We start from the raw sequence: 15,874 nt of genomic DNA on the forward strand, positions 1-15,874 counted from the left end.
ATGAAAACTGCCATGGAGAAATAACATGCATCTGAAAACTGAAATAAAGGCTTCACCATTAACACAACTGTTTCACTACAGCTGTGGAACTCACACCGTAATGACTAACTAGTAAGTATGGTTTATGTATCATAGATTTGTAGAAATTCAAATAGATGCTAATGAGTACACGGTACAAACAGCTACACACCTTTTTAAAAATTATACATATATATATATATATATATATATATATATATATATATATATATACAAATATATTTAGGCTACTGAAATCAAGCAGGCATGACACTTATTGTGTTTTTGAAAATGCTTTATTCAACTACTTAACCACTATAAATACATAAATGCCAAATAAGCTTTTAACAAACAAATGCATGATAGAAAATAGTCCAACAAAGAAAAACTCTAGAACATTTGGCAATAAGGCACACTAAAAACCCTTACACACTACAATCCTTTGAAAAACGTTCACTAAAATATGTATTGTTCGTTTTGTATTCCATTCTCTCTTTAAAGTAGTCAGAACAGGGACTATAAGCACTTCAAGTGAAAACTGCTGGTGAGGAGGATGTCAACGAGAGTGAGGTAATAATAGGGATAGAGACGTGATTGGCCAGCTTGTAGCCACACCAGACTGGCCAATCGCTTGCTACTCAACTCGACTCACTATCCATTCCATCACCAAACTCTTGGCTCACACATTTGGACACTTTGGCAAACCAAACATGTTTTTTTTTGCTTCATCTCTAAAATAAGCGAATGGAAAAGAAGGAAAAAACATTTCTTTTAAAATATATTATCGCTTTTCTTCTTACTTCATACACAACATATTTGAAGCATATATTAAATATATATCCTTACTCTGTGATAATAAACAAGTCTACCAGTCTCGAAAGGTCATAGAATAAATCTCAACAACACTGCAATAATACAACAAGGCACACCAGCTCTGACAACAGCCCTTAAGGTATGTATGTGTGTGTGTGTGTGTGTGTGTGTCTCTCTCTCTCTCTGTGTGTGTGTGTGTTTGTGTGTGTGTGTATGTGTGTGTCAAAGGCTGCATGTAAGAATATACACCATGGAATAGGATCCTTCATCAGGTGCCAGTGGTTATTCAATAAATTGACAGTGATGTGGCCACTTGTCACTAACATGGTTTCTCTAACACAACAGTTTCACTGTGAATGGCCTCTTCTGTGAGCAGTGAGACTGAAGTACAGATACATACCAAAACTCTGCATATCAGAGTGAGCATGACTGAAATAGATACAAAGGTGACCAGGCATCATAAAGCTCAGTCCTCAGACAGCCATTTCATGGGTTTGGAAACACAAGAATGCAAAAATGAAAATATTAAAAGTAAAGTATAAAGATGACCATGATATTTCTTTGGTCCAGTTAACCTATTTAAGAGTATGTAAAGATAAAATTCTTCCTGAAAGCATAGAAGGAAACACAACCAGTATTTCTTCATTCTTTCATTGTATTTGTTACTCTCTCAGTGGCTAGAACTATAGAGTCCAGATTTAATCAAACAATAGCACAAGAAACATCAGCAAGCCAATGAGATGTTCACACTACACACTCATTCACACTTTCTGCTCACACATATATTTCTAAACATCCAGCAGGACGAATTAAGAGCATTCCAGAATCTTTCAGGGCCCGCACAGGGAACTCTCAGTGTGTCAGTGGGAGTGACTAAAGTAAAATACACTAGAGGACTACTAACAATGAGCTGCCAGCCCAGAGGAGCTCAATAATAAGCTCATGTGGAGGCTTCAGTCGCTGAAGCTGGTCAGCTCAGAGGAACTGCACTGCAGCTGCCTGAGGTCAAGCTGAAGTTACAGCTGGGGGAAAAGATGTCACAACAAACACAAGGGGCTCACTTCACTTGACTGGAAAAGTGCTCTTCGCAAGGATTTGGCATTGTGAAATACTCTGTTCACTTACCAACTCAGTATTACGAGTATGTGTCAACCTTCTTGCTATCATTCAGTCAGCAAGTATTTGTGACCTGTTGCCACATCGTAGCATTTTGTTTTTGGCTTCTGGACAATAGTCAGATGACCACACAAGGATGAAAAAACTCCCTGCTGCTGATAATCTGAGCTCAGGTGGAATGACAATGGATGTGCCGTACTGTAGCTGCAGCCACATCACAATACATGTGTACCTTGCAGAACAGTGCTATCTAAGGAACAGGCACATGGGGGTCTCATCACACCATGCCAAGCACAGGGCCTGTCTTCAAGTAAACCTTTTGTTTACTGCTACTTTATACAAATTGTTAGGGTGGCTAGGAAGTCATAGTAAAACAGGCACTTTTGAAAGTTTATGGAAAGGCTGAAATGTTGGTTGTTCTTTTCTTGCATACTTGCATTTTTATGCAAACTTTCTAGATATTTTTCCAGTTCTCAAACAGAGACAAGGGGTTTCACAAGACACATTTTCCAGTACATAAAGCTTCATACTCAATCTGTTAAAACCAAACAAGCAGCAAATGATAATAGCAATAGCAATAATATCTATGAAAGAAGAAAAAAATGTGTAAAGAAATTGAGCTAAAGTAGTTCATCCAGTGGACGGAAGATGACTCAAAAGTGGAAGTCATAATCTTCTGTGATAAAATCTCTGCATAAACACTGCAGACAAAAAGACATAAGAATTCTCTTGAATTTTACATATTATGTCAGTAGTTCCTTGAGACTTCAAATATTTTTAAAGACATTATTAACTTTTGTCTCTGAAAAAGTTCAACAACAGCAATGATGGAAAGTCTACCTCCAAGAGCAGCTCATAAACACAGCTTTCCAATCGGTATAGATGCTTAAACTCCTTCAAAGCTCATGGTGCCAAAACTGCAGAAGGTTGTGTGTGTGTGTGTGTGTGTGTGTGTGTGTGTGTGTGTAGGCAGGGTGGGGTGGGGGCATGTGGATCAGATTAAATCTGGCATGGAATGGTCAGATTTGGCAGGGTGGAGTTAAGGTCACATTCCATAGTTTGGAGAGGGTCACAAGCCATTTGGGCTATTGGATGGTAAGGTTTCATCAATTGGGGGTTGGGTGAGAGATGGCTAGTTTGGTGAGGTCACGTTGCTTCATCAATGTGATTTCACAGCTACGTTAATAAGGGGGCAAATAATTCATATGCATATGCAGTGCTGCTTATCACTATGGGGTGGGGTGTGGGTTGGAGTTGGGTCTTCTCCACATCGGTTGTGTAATGCAAAAGTCAAAACCAAGGAAGGGTCTGGTCGATTTGGTTGGCCATGAGCTGTTTCTTCATTTCTTTTAGTTACTTCTTAAATAATTCTTCATGAAAGTGTTTTGGTTGTTTTGTGGCTGAGTACACTTCTTCTGGGCTCCATCAGTAGGTCTGGTAGATGTCGTGGAGGGGCATCTGAAAGGTTGCCGTGGGGAACGCCTGAGGAACATAGCCATAGCCTCCGTAGGCTGCCGCAGCGACAGCAGCATTCTTCTGCAGTGCGGCCAGAGCGGCCGTGTTGGCCGTATGAGCAGTGAGTGGAACATAGCCTGCACCATACAGCCCTGTGGGGATGCGCTGCATATTGTGGGCCATAGCATAGACAGGAGTTATGGGTCTACCCTGTAAGAGCCAGACAGAAGGTATTAGCAGTCTGTCTAATTACTGCGCAAGCAAACTCTTGTATACAACATGCAATAGATATTTGTGGCAGCAAAATGTATCTTTAGCTCACCTGAAAGGGAGGTGGTGTTGAGACAGAGGGTAGAACAGCAGTGTTGTGATCATGTTGTAAAGTGAGAGGATTGATGAGGTGTTCCATTCCATGAATCTTCCCATCGTCCATCATCTTTGGGGCCCCGGTGGTGGAAAACACTGGGTACTGGGCCCCCAAAGTTGGAATAGCCACTGCTGAAACAAAGCAAGAGCGAACGATTAGTTAACTAAGGACTAGTTTACCTCTAGTAGTTGTATTAGCAAAAGTTAACCAGGACCAGAATGCAACATTTCACTACAGAATACATACTGAGCATTAATCAAAATGAGATAGTGTATAGTTATTTGTCAACTGAAGCGATAAAATCAACAAATTATCTCCTACAAACTATGTGATTGTTTTTTTGTTTTGTTTCCCTCTTTCTCCCTGTCTTTCTCTCATTTGTGGGGTTTTACAGAATAGAAAGGGGGAGTAATAAATAGTGAAAGCAAACGAAAGAGTGAAGAGTATGTTGGAGAAAGCAGTAAAGTGTGACTCAGATTAACACTTTCTGTCTCTTGGACACACACATGCACACATTGTTGTTTCTGGGAGCTCCGGATTAATGCTGATTAAGTGATTATACTTCTTAGAGTGTGATTTAGCATAATTCCCTTTCCTACAACAGTGCAATTTGTTGAGGTTCAGAGGAGAAGAAAGATAGAGAAGAGAAGTGAGAAGAGAGGGACAGAACAGCTGACTTTTTTTCCCAGCAGGGCGCAGTAGAGAGAAGGCAAACAAGAGCACAAGGCACAAGTGTCCAAAAAGTCTACACTCTGTGTCTCTGAAGTAATCTGTTGATTGGCTGAATAGTGTATGGCTGAGTTGCTATGTGTACCATGTCTGAGCACACAAACCAAACTGACATGGGGAGGACCATGAAGGGAAATGAGAAATGTTAAAAGTGTTTTAGAATAGAATCGTGGAGCACAGCTTTATATATTACAGACCTTAAGTTAATACAGCTTTAGTGTTTCAAACTATAGCCAACGAGAGTTTTGTAAATGCAATTTAAAGCCCAGACTAACTTGTAGCTGGTTTCATGCCCACGGTGTTGATGGTTGCCAGTTCCAGGCCTGGTGTTAGCTCGTAGGGCTTGTCTGGCTGCCGGCCCTTGCCCTCATGGTAGCGGCTGTAGATGCCACGCCCTGCTGAGTACCCACCCAGGTAGGACCCGCGTGGCCCAGGTGTGCGGCTGCTCACACCTGCTCTGCCACGGCCTCTCACTGCACCTGCTGTATACACACACACACACACACACACACACACAATTAGGAAGAAGAAACCATTTTACATTTCCACACTCAATAGATGTCAATACACTCAGAGTGAGAGAAGGGAGTTGGAGAGGGTCTCTTAAGTGTGTTTGTGTAAATGGATTTGCTCTCTAGTATGTTCTTGCTTCTGAACATCAAATTGTTTGTATTTGTAGCTGTCAATCTTAAGACATTGCCAGTGTCCTTGAGAGTATTTTAGCTAACAACACGAGGCATGAAAAAAACTAAGTTATAATATGTTTAATATAATACATATAGTATAGTAACAATAGGGTTTGACTTGTTTCTGAAATATGTAATCCCAAATATAGCCCTAATTTAGTGTTAGTAATTCCAGTTGTTCCAATGAGTTATGAGTAAGATAGCCACAAGAGTTACAGCGCCTAAACTATCTCAAGTTTCCAGCTCTTTATTTAATCTTTATTTAAAGCTTGTACCTCTTCACGATCATACCGCTCTGTAATAAAACTGATCATTTTAAAGTTTTTCCACTAAGTTAAAGTAAACACCTTGACAAGCGCTGTCCCATCACAGACATATTTTATCTTCAAGCATTTATAATGTTTGAAATGACATACGAATTGGGAGCTCTACTGATAGGTTTCCTTTGACTGTGATTCTGAATAAAAGCTGTACAGTGCAATTTCACTCTAATTGCCATAGCCATGTCACAGTCTATAGACTGTGCAGTTAACCCGGCAATTAACACATTACAACATCAACAGGAAACCCATGATTTGCATGTAGCCTACATTTAAATCACTTTCTGTATGCATCTGGAAAAAAGTATCAGCCCTTGGGAACTAGTGAAAACTAGTGCTGTCAAAACATTAATTAGTTAATTTTTGTAATTGTTTGACAGCCCTAGTAAAAACTATTATTAGGTTACCTAGTCAGTTGAAAATTGGCAGAATCGACTAATAGTGTCTTGGCATCTTACAACAATTGAAATGCATTGTGTATTGCATGGTGAGTCAGGTTACTCACCAGGCTTAGACTTTGCTTAAAAATCAACAAGCAATATTTTTTTATCATGATTCTGAAAATCATGGTATGGTACAGTCCAAAAGAAACCTACATCTGATTCAGTTATGCTGTCAAATGGTTTAACTTGTTCCCTTTGTTTCTCCCGAAAAGCCAGAGCAGTATTTCTTGATTTCCCGGGAAACACTGCAGAGGATGATTCAAGAAACCTGAGACTGGGTCCTTGAGATTGTGAAACCAAAATCAACATGACCCAGAAGGTAAGATATGGAGGCCTATTTTTTTCCAATAGAGTCAAGTATGGGAAGGAGTGATTCTTTAAACAAGGAGGCAATACATGAGTTGAGGAATGGACCAGAGTCGTGTAGACTAGTATCTGGACCTGGTGAAGTTAGACATGAAATGGGATGATGACAAATTTGTTCCGCTAACATTTCCCTCTCTAGACCCAAACCCACAGTAGAGACAAAGATGATTGGCTGAGCAAACCGTCACCCGGACAACTAATGATCTGTCAGGCACAATTTTACAAGATCACAGCTCCATCCCAGATCAGTGCTTTCATTTGTCACGTCCAACTGTGATCTATTGGATCTGCATGAGCAGTGATTGCTATAGACTGGATGATCTTACCTCTGCCGATGTTCTTTCAGTTTAGCTTGCTGAGGGCACTATAGGGGTAGTCATAGTATGAGAATGTGCTGTTGTAATATGTAGGTTTTTGGTTGCAGTATTTCAGTGGTGTACTATGTAGTTTTTTTGCATTGTCCTTACTATAGTTTTCAAGAGGTGGCACTTCAGAATGGACCAGTAGCATATTTCCTGAATGTAGTATAATACAAACATATGTATAGTATGTACGCTTGAAATACATCATTGGCTTATAGTAGCATTTGTTTCACTGTGGTGCTTTCCGTGTGGATTTACCTTTGGTGAAGTATTCTCTGTTGGGGCCGATGAGGGTGCTATAGGGGTGGCCGTAGTAGGCCAGTGTGTAGGGGTCACACTGGTACACATAGCCCTGCTGGCTGGTCTCGCTGGGGGCTGCTGTGCTGCCCGAGCCCTTGGTAGCCTTCTGGTAGCGGCTGTACTGTTCTTTGTCCACTGGCTTGGCCAGGGTCACCTCGATGTAGGAACCTTCGATCTCCGTATTGTTCAGGTTGTCCATGGCGACCACAGCGTCATCTCTGCTGGCAAAGTGCACAAAGGCGTAATCGCGGATCTTCTTGACTCGCTCCACACAGCCGGGGTTGAACTGGCCAAAGATGCGGCGCAACGTCTCCTCAGAGGTCTCCATCATCAGGTTTCGGACGTACAGGATTTTTACCGTTTCCATGATGTCCTCATCCACATCAATCTCAGGCTCGGCCCAGTCCACTGCGATCTGGTGACCCCAGAGCTGGAAAAAGGTCATCAGAATTTCAATATGAGTGAGTGTGTGTATGTTATGTAAGTGTGTGTGTGCACGTGTGTGGTCAATATATCCTGGCATCTCTACTGTATAAGTGGTGGCGTCAGCTTCCTATAGCCATTGCCTTCACAAGGGTTGTCTTGATACTGCCTGTGTATGTTGTGTTGTTGTGTGTCAAATTGCAAAAATTTCCCTCAGTATGTGTGTGTGTGTGTGTGTGTGTGGGGGGGGGGGGGGGGGGGGGGGTGTGCAGACTAGGTCCCCTGCATGTGTACTGTACCTGTATACGTCCTGGCATCAGCTTCCTGCGGGCCATGGCGGCGGCGCGGTGGGAGTCATATTCGACAAAGGCGAAGCCACGGTTCTTCATCTTGTCGGCAGCGCTGGCGTACACAATGACATCCAACACGCCCTCCGTCACCTTGGACACCTCCTCCATGATCTCCTCGCGCTTCTTGGTCTTGGGGATGCCCCCGATGAAGAGGCGGCAGTTGTCCACGCTCCCGCACACACCCAGCAGCCGGCCTGGTCGCACCTCGTAGTTGTTGAGCTCTCGGACGGCACGCTTGGCCTCGTGCTTCTGCGTGTACATCACAAAGGCGTAGCCGCGGTTCTTCCCGTCAAAGTCCATCATCAGCCGCATCTCGTAGATGCGGCCGACCGACTCGAACACGGGAACCAGCTCGTCCTCGTAGACGTCCCGGGGGATTTTGCCCACGAAGATCTCGCAGCCACGCTGGGGCGCAGGGCCCTCCCAGCCTGGGGGAGGTCCATATTTGCGCTGGCCGTTCTCCTGGACCATTTGGTAGCCGGTGCGCTCCATCAGGGACAGTAGGGCAGCTTCATTCTGGGCTCCAGCCACTCCCTCGGGGATGGCGGCCACAGGGTTGGTGCTGGAAGAGGCGCTTGCATTACTCATGGCGACGGGACAGGTGGAGTCTTCTGCTGTCATTCTGACACATTCAATCAGAGCTGAGGACCAGAGAGAAAAAGGAAAATGAAAAAAAAATAAATAAATTATGATTACTTCAACATTAATGTTTGTGAATGACTCTCAACCATGGGCAGGGATAGACAAAAAAATCAGTCCCGATCATTCATGTGGCAGAGTTGTTAAGCAACTGTTGCACACGGAACCACACAGAAAGCTTTATGTCCTTCGGCTTATGAAGGTAAGGTTGCGGATGTCATGGAGACACACTCAAGCGGAGACAAGATATCTCCACGCTACAGACACACACAGGCACCCAGGCAGTGACAGCGCCTTATCTGAGAGTTTTGGTGTTCTTGTCTGCAGTACACTGGAGCCAGTGGCAGTCTGCACCATATGAATGAGACTGAAGCTGGGATTTCAAAAGGCATTAAGCCAATTCCACGAACTTCAGGCATGAACATTTTGTAATGTTCATGTATGGCATGTACAAAGTTTCACTGGAATCTTCCAGGAAATCGGATAATTCAGAAACCTTCCTTCTTAGAAACTACTGTACCTAACACTTAATCTCTCATTCTCCACCCCCTACCTCTCTCTCTCTCTCTCTCTCTCTCTCTCCAACACACTAAAACAATTTCTCTGTCCTCCACCCAAGAAATATGGCCTCCTTCTGAGAGTTTCTAAGCAGGGAATGAGAGGCAAGTGGAAATAAAGTGAGAGAGGGAGGGAGGAGATAGAGTGAGAGAGAGAGAGAGAGAGAGGGAAGGGGGAGAGAGAGAGAGGGAAGGGGGAGAGAGAGAGGGAAGGGGGAGAGAGAGAGGGAAGGGGGAGAGAGAAAGAGGGAAGGGAGGAGAGAGAGATTATTCATTCTTTAGAATGAAGGTCTCGTTCCCCTATTGTACCTGCCTGGCAAAGTTGACCTTTACAACTGAGTGTGTATGTGTGTGTGCGCGCGCATGTGTGTGAGTGTGTGGTATTAAAGAAACCTGAGGCAGCAGCTGGTGGATGATTAACCATGGGTAACACAAATTACTGCTTACACACACACACACACACACACACACACACACATTCTCTCTCTCTCTTTCACTTACACTCACGCTCCCACACACACACACACACACACACTAAGTAATGCAGGGTAATAGAAACCAAGAAGAGAGCCTCTCTGCTAACATCACAAGAAGGTGGGGTCAAGAGGGTATGACAGGGCAACCCACAGCATGCGTACACACACACACACACACACACACACACACACTACTGGTTAAAGTATGTGTTTATTGGTTTATTGCTGATTGTTGATTGACAGCATCTCCTGATCTTGTGCGTGACTTTATGGCCTACTAGATTTCAGGATATCAGCAAAATGGGGACTGTGTGAAAACACAGAGAGCTCAGACTGGGCGGGAGGAGCCCTCTCTGCCTCGGTCAGCCGTGTCCCTCCTGGCCTCCTTTTCACTCGTTAACACGTCTTCCTCATCAGATTAAACATTCACTTCATCAGTGTCCATCTTGAATGGACACAGGAAACACAGGCTAGGATATTTTTCTCTCACACAAACTGAAATGGACACTGATAACCTCAGTGACCCCCGACTCCCCCCACCAAAACGCATGTGACACATCCTTTAAACAGATATAACTTTTATTAACTGTAAATACGAAGGTTTTAATAAGGAAGGAATCAATGTCTCTCTCTCTCTCTCTCTCTCTCTCAGTGGCCATGTCTCTGAAGGAGACTGTTATTCCCATGTACTCTATATTTAATGTCAGATGGTAAAACATTATCTTCAGGGAACTTTTTCAAAGGCTAATGGCTCAAGGTGTGTGTGTATGTGTGTGTTTGCTTGCACTTGATAACACAGCTGTGATTAAGTGAAACAACTAAGGGCGTGTGAGACTGAGTGCGAGTACAAGAGTGATTGCTTTTCAGAAACTCTTCAGTCCCCCCCCCCCCCCCCCACTCTGTCTCACACACACACACACACACACACACACACACAAACACACACACACACACACACAAACCAGCAAGAATAACGGATGTTTTTTTCTTGTAATACAGATTCAGCAAACCACGTCAGCAAAAAAAAAAAAAAAAATATGAGTGTCTGCATGTGTACATAACAACAGCAAACGCTCTCTCAACAGAGCCTTGGGCTAAGCAAACAGCGCACACCTTGACAAGCGAGGCACACACAAACACACACACACACACACACACACACACACACACACACACACAGGGCAAGAGTGGGGAAGAGAAGAGAGCAACAGAGCTGGAGACATAGAAACATACTCACACTCTCTCTCTCAGACACACACACACACACACACACACACACACACACGTACACCCAGTGGGGGAGGGAGGTGGCGTGAAACAACTGACAAGGAGCGGGAAAGGAAAGGGGGGCCCTGTAGATGACCTGAGCACCTACACTATAGTCAAAGGTTAACTGTGAGGATCTCAAGGCAACGTGTATCTCCCTTTCACCCTGAAAACAAACACAAACACACAAACACACACACACACACACACGCACACACACACACACACAAACGCAGTACACTCCCGGTTAATGTTTAGAGTGCAGAGGAAGAGCCAACCCACAGATCACCTTAAGATAACACTTTTTCCAGAATGATTACCACTAAGGCCTGAGCATGACACTGCACAATATGGCACTTATAAAACTTTGCTTTACAGTGCCGTCTTATCACTGTGTAACAACAGGCTGGCAAGGAACTGAAGGGCCATCATACAAATAAATCAATAACCAAACTCTTAAGAGGGATTTTCTACCTTACCCAGTCTTGACTTAACTAAGATGTATGAAATGTGTTTTTGAATACGGGAGAGAGAGAGAGAACAAGTCTGATTTGCAGAGCTTCTTTCATTTCCCAGCAGCCGTTGATTTGCGTTGAGGACACTAAAATCTAATTTCTCTCCGTCTATGTGAATCTGTGGATGTCTGTGTGACTCAAGAGTCCCTGCATGTGCATTAGTTTCCCAATAACCTCTACAAAAGGAAGTGAAATTGTTTGGTTTTTAAGGCTGTGGACTAGTTAAAGACATAGACACACAATTACATGTATGAAAATACTAGATATAAACATGATATACAGTAAACCACAGTTTGGTGTTTGATTCAATATGAACTAATAATTAATAACTAAAGCAAACACAAGGAGACATGAACACAGAGACTCTCTCTCTCTCTCTCTCTCTCACACACACACACACACACACACACAGACACAGACACACACACACACACACACACACACACACTAACAATTGTGTGGGCCCACCCTAACAGCAAACATGGGAAACAAGGAATGTGGTGTCCAGTAATGAACGTTACTGTTACAACACACCTACATCACAATACATGTGGACTCACAAAACAAGGAGCAATCAAACTGCCAGCAGCAGACATATCATGACATGGCACTGGTCATCAGTGTTGGGGAGTAACGGAATACATGTAGGCCGACCGGCGTTACGTATTCAGAATACAAATTATGTTAGTTAAATATGTGGTATTTAGAATACAGTTACATTGTTGAAATCAATGGATTACATGACGATACTTCTCTGTTTCATAAGTTTGTTCACTCTCTAAATAAATTAAAGCAACTCCATTTCCCAGAAGCTCCTGAAAGCAATCTATGATGAAATTGTTTACATGTTTAAATCCAAGCCCCGCCGTCTTGCACTAGCCTCAAAACGCAGCCAGCGCGCATTATGGACACGTCATCGTTTGCACAGCAAATTAGAAGTAAAGTAAGTGGAGGTAACTCCTGTTCCTCACTGATCGTGGTTCCTGATGTCTGTTCAAAGGATATTTTCCCAAGTATCAATAGCCTAGGCTACTTCGGCCAATCGGTTACACAGTTTGCTAAGCAATAGGCCTAAGCAAAGCCTAGTTCAGACCTACAATAAAACCAATCTCTAAAATAGGCACTGCATTCTACGTTTTTTATTCTAACTTAAAATAGCTTTATGGATTATAATTTTTTCTAATTAGATCTACATTTACGTTTTTAAATGAATTATATGGTGCAGCCTCTGAAGAATTATTCTTGCGAGTAGGCCTAGCATATTTTAACGTGCAGTTTTTGATTGTCATTAGATCACGTTCATTTTGAGAGCACTGATATACAGTAGCACATGTTTACATTTACATATAATTTGCGTTCCACCTGTCATATGCGCCCCTCACTTGTACTGGGTTGATGCCACCGAAAAATCTCACAGGCACACCTTAATTATAATTTCTGGCTACGCCCTTAAAGTAGCCTATTTATTTTGTTTGTTTTAATTAGCCTAGTTGCCTGCTGTAGTTTTAGTGGTCACCTTGCTATTTTAAAGTTGTATCAGGTAGTTTAGTTGACTTTACATTCTCCTATGTGGGCCTAACACTATTTGCGCCATTTGGAACAGAAGAACACACCAGAATAGGCCTGTTTAGTAGGCCTATAAGCAGGATTTGATGGCCGCATTCCTACATTCAATGCAGAAGTAATCTAAGTATTCAGAATACTTACTCAGATTGAGTAACGTAACGGAATACGTTACAGATTACATTTTTGGGCATGTATTCTGTATTCTGTAACGAAATACGTTTTGAAAGTAACCCTCCCAACACTGCTGGTCATCCACACACATGCATTTCAGTTTCAGGCCAGCCCACATATAAAGGGCACAGAACCACATGGTGAACCTTGAGAAATTACGCAAATCCATTGCTGACTGACAGATTAGCAACAATGGCATTGAAAATTATCAAAATCATGTCATGATTAGTTTAGGATTGACATGATATTACAGTTTCAATTACAGTTTTACCTGCGTGGTAAAGCAATGCAATGGTGATATGAAAGTATCTAACAATTGTTAGATCTCTGTTCATGAAGGTCACACAAGGTCAGTTGTTCATTCATTCTTTCCCCTTTTGTGACTCTCTCTCTCTCTCTCTCTGTGTGAGTGTGTGTATGTGTGAGTGTGTGTGAGTGCATGAGTGTGCATGTATATGCTCATATTAAATTGTGCATCATCTAGGATGTGATTGTAAGATGTATTTTAATTGTTTGTCTTAATGTAAGTGCATGGGCCTGTGTTCCCTTGTTGACTTCATAACACAGATGAATCCCATCACCAGATGTGTATAATAGATAACGTGTATGCACTAAGTGATGCATAGAACCATATATTAGAAATATACATCATCAAAATACATGCACAGGGAGTTGTAGTGGATGTCACATTCGGATTCAAGTGCCCAAGGAGACTTGGGATCAAATCCGACCTGCGGTCATTTCCCAATACCCCCTCATCTCACTCGCCTACTTGCTTCCTGTCCTTTTTCACTGTTCTATCTGAATAAAGGGACAAAGCCCCAAGATATACTTCTGAAATAAATAAATACATAGAAATGGATATCACCCACACTGTACATGGTGATAAACCATATAAATACATATCACACACTCTATACATGCTTACACTCCAAATGTACAAACACAGAGTCCAACAGAGACACATACATACACATTCAAAGCCCAGAGTCTCAAGCCATTCTGAACTCCTAATCTCTGAGCAAATGGTACGGACTAGTACTAAATTAAAATACTGCAAAACACACACGGACACAGAGATTCTCAAAGTAGCAAAGTAAAGTTGCCATACCTGCCTCCTTCTGTGATGTGCCGTGACTGACACATACACACACACTCTCGCGTTCTCTCTCTCTTGGCCCCCTTCCTTTTCTCTTCTCCCCTCTCAACCCTGCTCAGCTTCTACACTCACTGTCTTCACCTGGGCAGTCAAGCTGAAACAGACAGACACACACACACACACACACACACACACATTCACACACATACACCTGAGCACAGGGCGGGATCTGAAGGAGTCACATGTTTGCGTAGAGAGGAGGGGCTGAAGAATAGAGGGGTCTCTCTCTCTTTCTTTCAAGAGCAAAGTTCTAGGGTGTGACTGTAAGTTGTTTAAGAGACAGAATGAGTGACAGTTTTTTAGGTCTGAGTATATGTTGCTTCCGTGTGTGTGTGTGTGTTTGTTCAAGGCCTCAAAAATCTGAACTTGTTCCTTGGTTCTAATCTCTGATTCTACGGACTGGTTTCCATTTCCATTTTGTGGATATAATCAATCAATCTCCACTTGTTTTGTCCTGATGAGATCACAAGTCTCATGATCACCTCCGCCTAAAAGGGGCGTGAGTATATGTTTGTCAAAGTATTCTTCTGTCAATCATGGTAATTGAATGAGGGAGAATTTTGAGTTCAGGGAATAAATGTTTGGTTGGCCATACCAGGCACACATCAGCAGACACACGCACACACACATGCACACACACGCACAAACACACCATTGCTACAAAAGCAGTGTGATAAAGTGCATTCCACACATATCTCTTTTTAAAGGAAAACATTTTCACTCCCACTGCATGAAAGCACTATGCAATGTCTCCGTCACGGTTGCTCGACCACTTCCTTGAAAGTCTCAGAAATGTCTTTCACTGATTCATCATTAGTGAGCATATGTCAAAAACAAGTGCAAGCCTTAGACTTCCTTGTTCACCATTATCAGTTCAACTGAATGTTAGAGACGAACAAGGCAGGCACGGGGCCCAAGCGCTGCAAGCAGTGGCTCTAAGGAGCATGTGGGCCAGAGGACGCTGGAGCTGAGTTAATAGCTAATGGCCGTACGTGAAGGTCCAAAGTGCCCGTCTCAACTGTGGAGGATATTCTAAGAAGTCAAAGAAGAGGAAAAAGCTTTGGTTTTTATTTAACACAATTTTGTTTTGTAACAACACACTGAATGTAATGAGTTTAATTGCTAAGTGGTTTGCGATTGTATTCTATAAACTGGTAAAGACTTTATTCACAAAAGAAAAAAAACCTCAAAAACTCCTCAAAACATGTTCAATCGAGAAATTCAACCTGTAAACCTTGCAATTGGAACTTTTCATGGCCATATATTCCCTAACAAATACCGTTTTGGAGAAGGACATTGGTACCGAGCTAGACTCCAGAGGAGAGAAGCTTTTTGGTTTTATGTGTTGACCTGAGGGAACATTGGCTTGTCCTTTAGAACACATTAAAAAATGTGAAGGCATTGACATGAATTGACTGAAATTTCTGTGGGGCCATATGCATTTACAAAAAGTGTACACATTTGTCATCTCTCTCTCTCTCTCTCTCTTACACACACACACACATATCCATAATACAAGGCATAATTAAACTAGCTTTTGTATTTATTAATGTATGTCTCTATGTGTGGAAGAAGCAGACTGTGTTTGTGTGTAATGTTCTTATGCTGTGTGTGTGTGTCATAAATGTCCTGCTTATGAGAGCCATAAAGCTTTGAGCATTGGGGGTAAGCCATAAACAGGGCTTGTGCGGTGCCAAGGGTATGTAGCTATATTTATGTAAAACAACACTGTTGTGTAAAACAACTTATCAAAGAGTACAAAGTCTGCTGAGGCGTA

The 15,874-nt window shown here is 42.5% G+C and overlaps 1 protein-coding gene across 6 annotated transcripts in view; it reads right to left on the reverse strand.

The window, feature by feature from the left end:
- Positions 1 to 292: 292 nt before the first annotated feature.
- Positions 293 to 15,874, reverse strand: part of rbm47 (RNA binding motif protein 47) — a 21,106-nt gene continuing 5,524 nt past the window's right edge. For 2 of the 6 annotated variants that reach the window (XM_076294720.1, XM_076294718.1), the window contains exons 3-8: positions 7,698 to 8,389; positions 6,934 to 7,405; positions 6,781 to 6,828; positions 4,774 to 4,980; positions 3,725 to 3,900; positions 293 to 3,612 (exon numbers count right to left, since the gene is read on the reverse strand). In XM_076294720.1, the coding sequence (XP_076150835.1) occupies positions 3,373 to 3,612; positions 3,725 to 3,900; positions 4,774 to 4,980; positions 6,781 to 6,828; positions 6,934 to 7,405; positions 7,698 to 8,369 (1,815 nt within the window). In that variant the 5' untranslated portion in view covers positions 8,370 to 8,389 and the 3' untranslated portion in view covers positions 293 to 3,372. Of the gene's footprint in view, positions 3,613 to 3,724; positions 3,901 to 4,773; positions 4,981 to 6,780; positions 6,829 to 6,933; positions 7,406 to 7,697; positions 8,390 to 14,049; positions 14,192 to 15,874 lie in introns of all 6 variants that reach the window. The other 4 variants (XM_076294719.1, XM_076294721.1, XM_076294723.1 and 1 more) reach the window with 4 other exon arrangements.

This window comes from Alosa pseudoharengus, unplaced genomic scaffold (assembly GCF_046254945.1).
Source record: "Alosa pseudoharengus isolate Yale_2024_CS ecotype anadromous, Long Island Sound unplaced genomic scaffold, YU_APseudo_1.1 YU_APseudo_1.1_scf_2, whole genome shotgun sequence".
NCBI classification, from domain to species: domain Eukaryota; kingdom Metazoa; phylum Chordata; class Actinopteri; order Clupeiformes; family Clupeidae; genus Alosa; species Alosa pseudoharengus.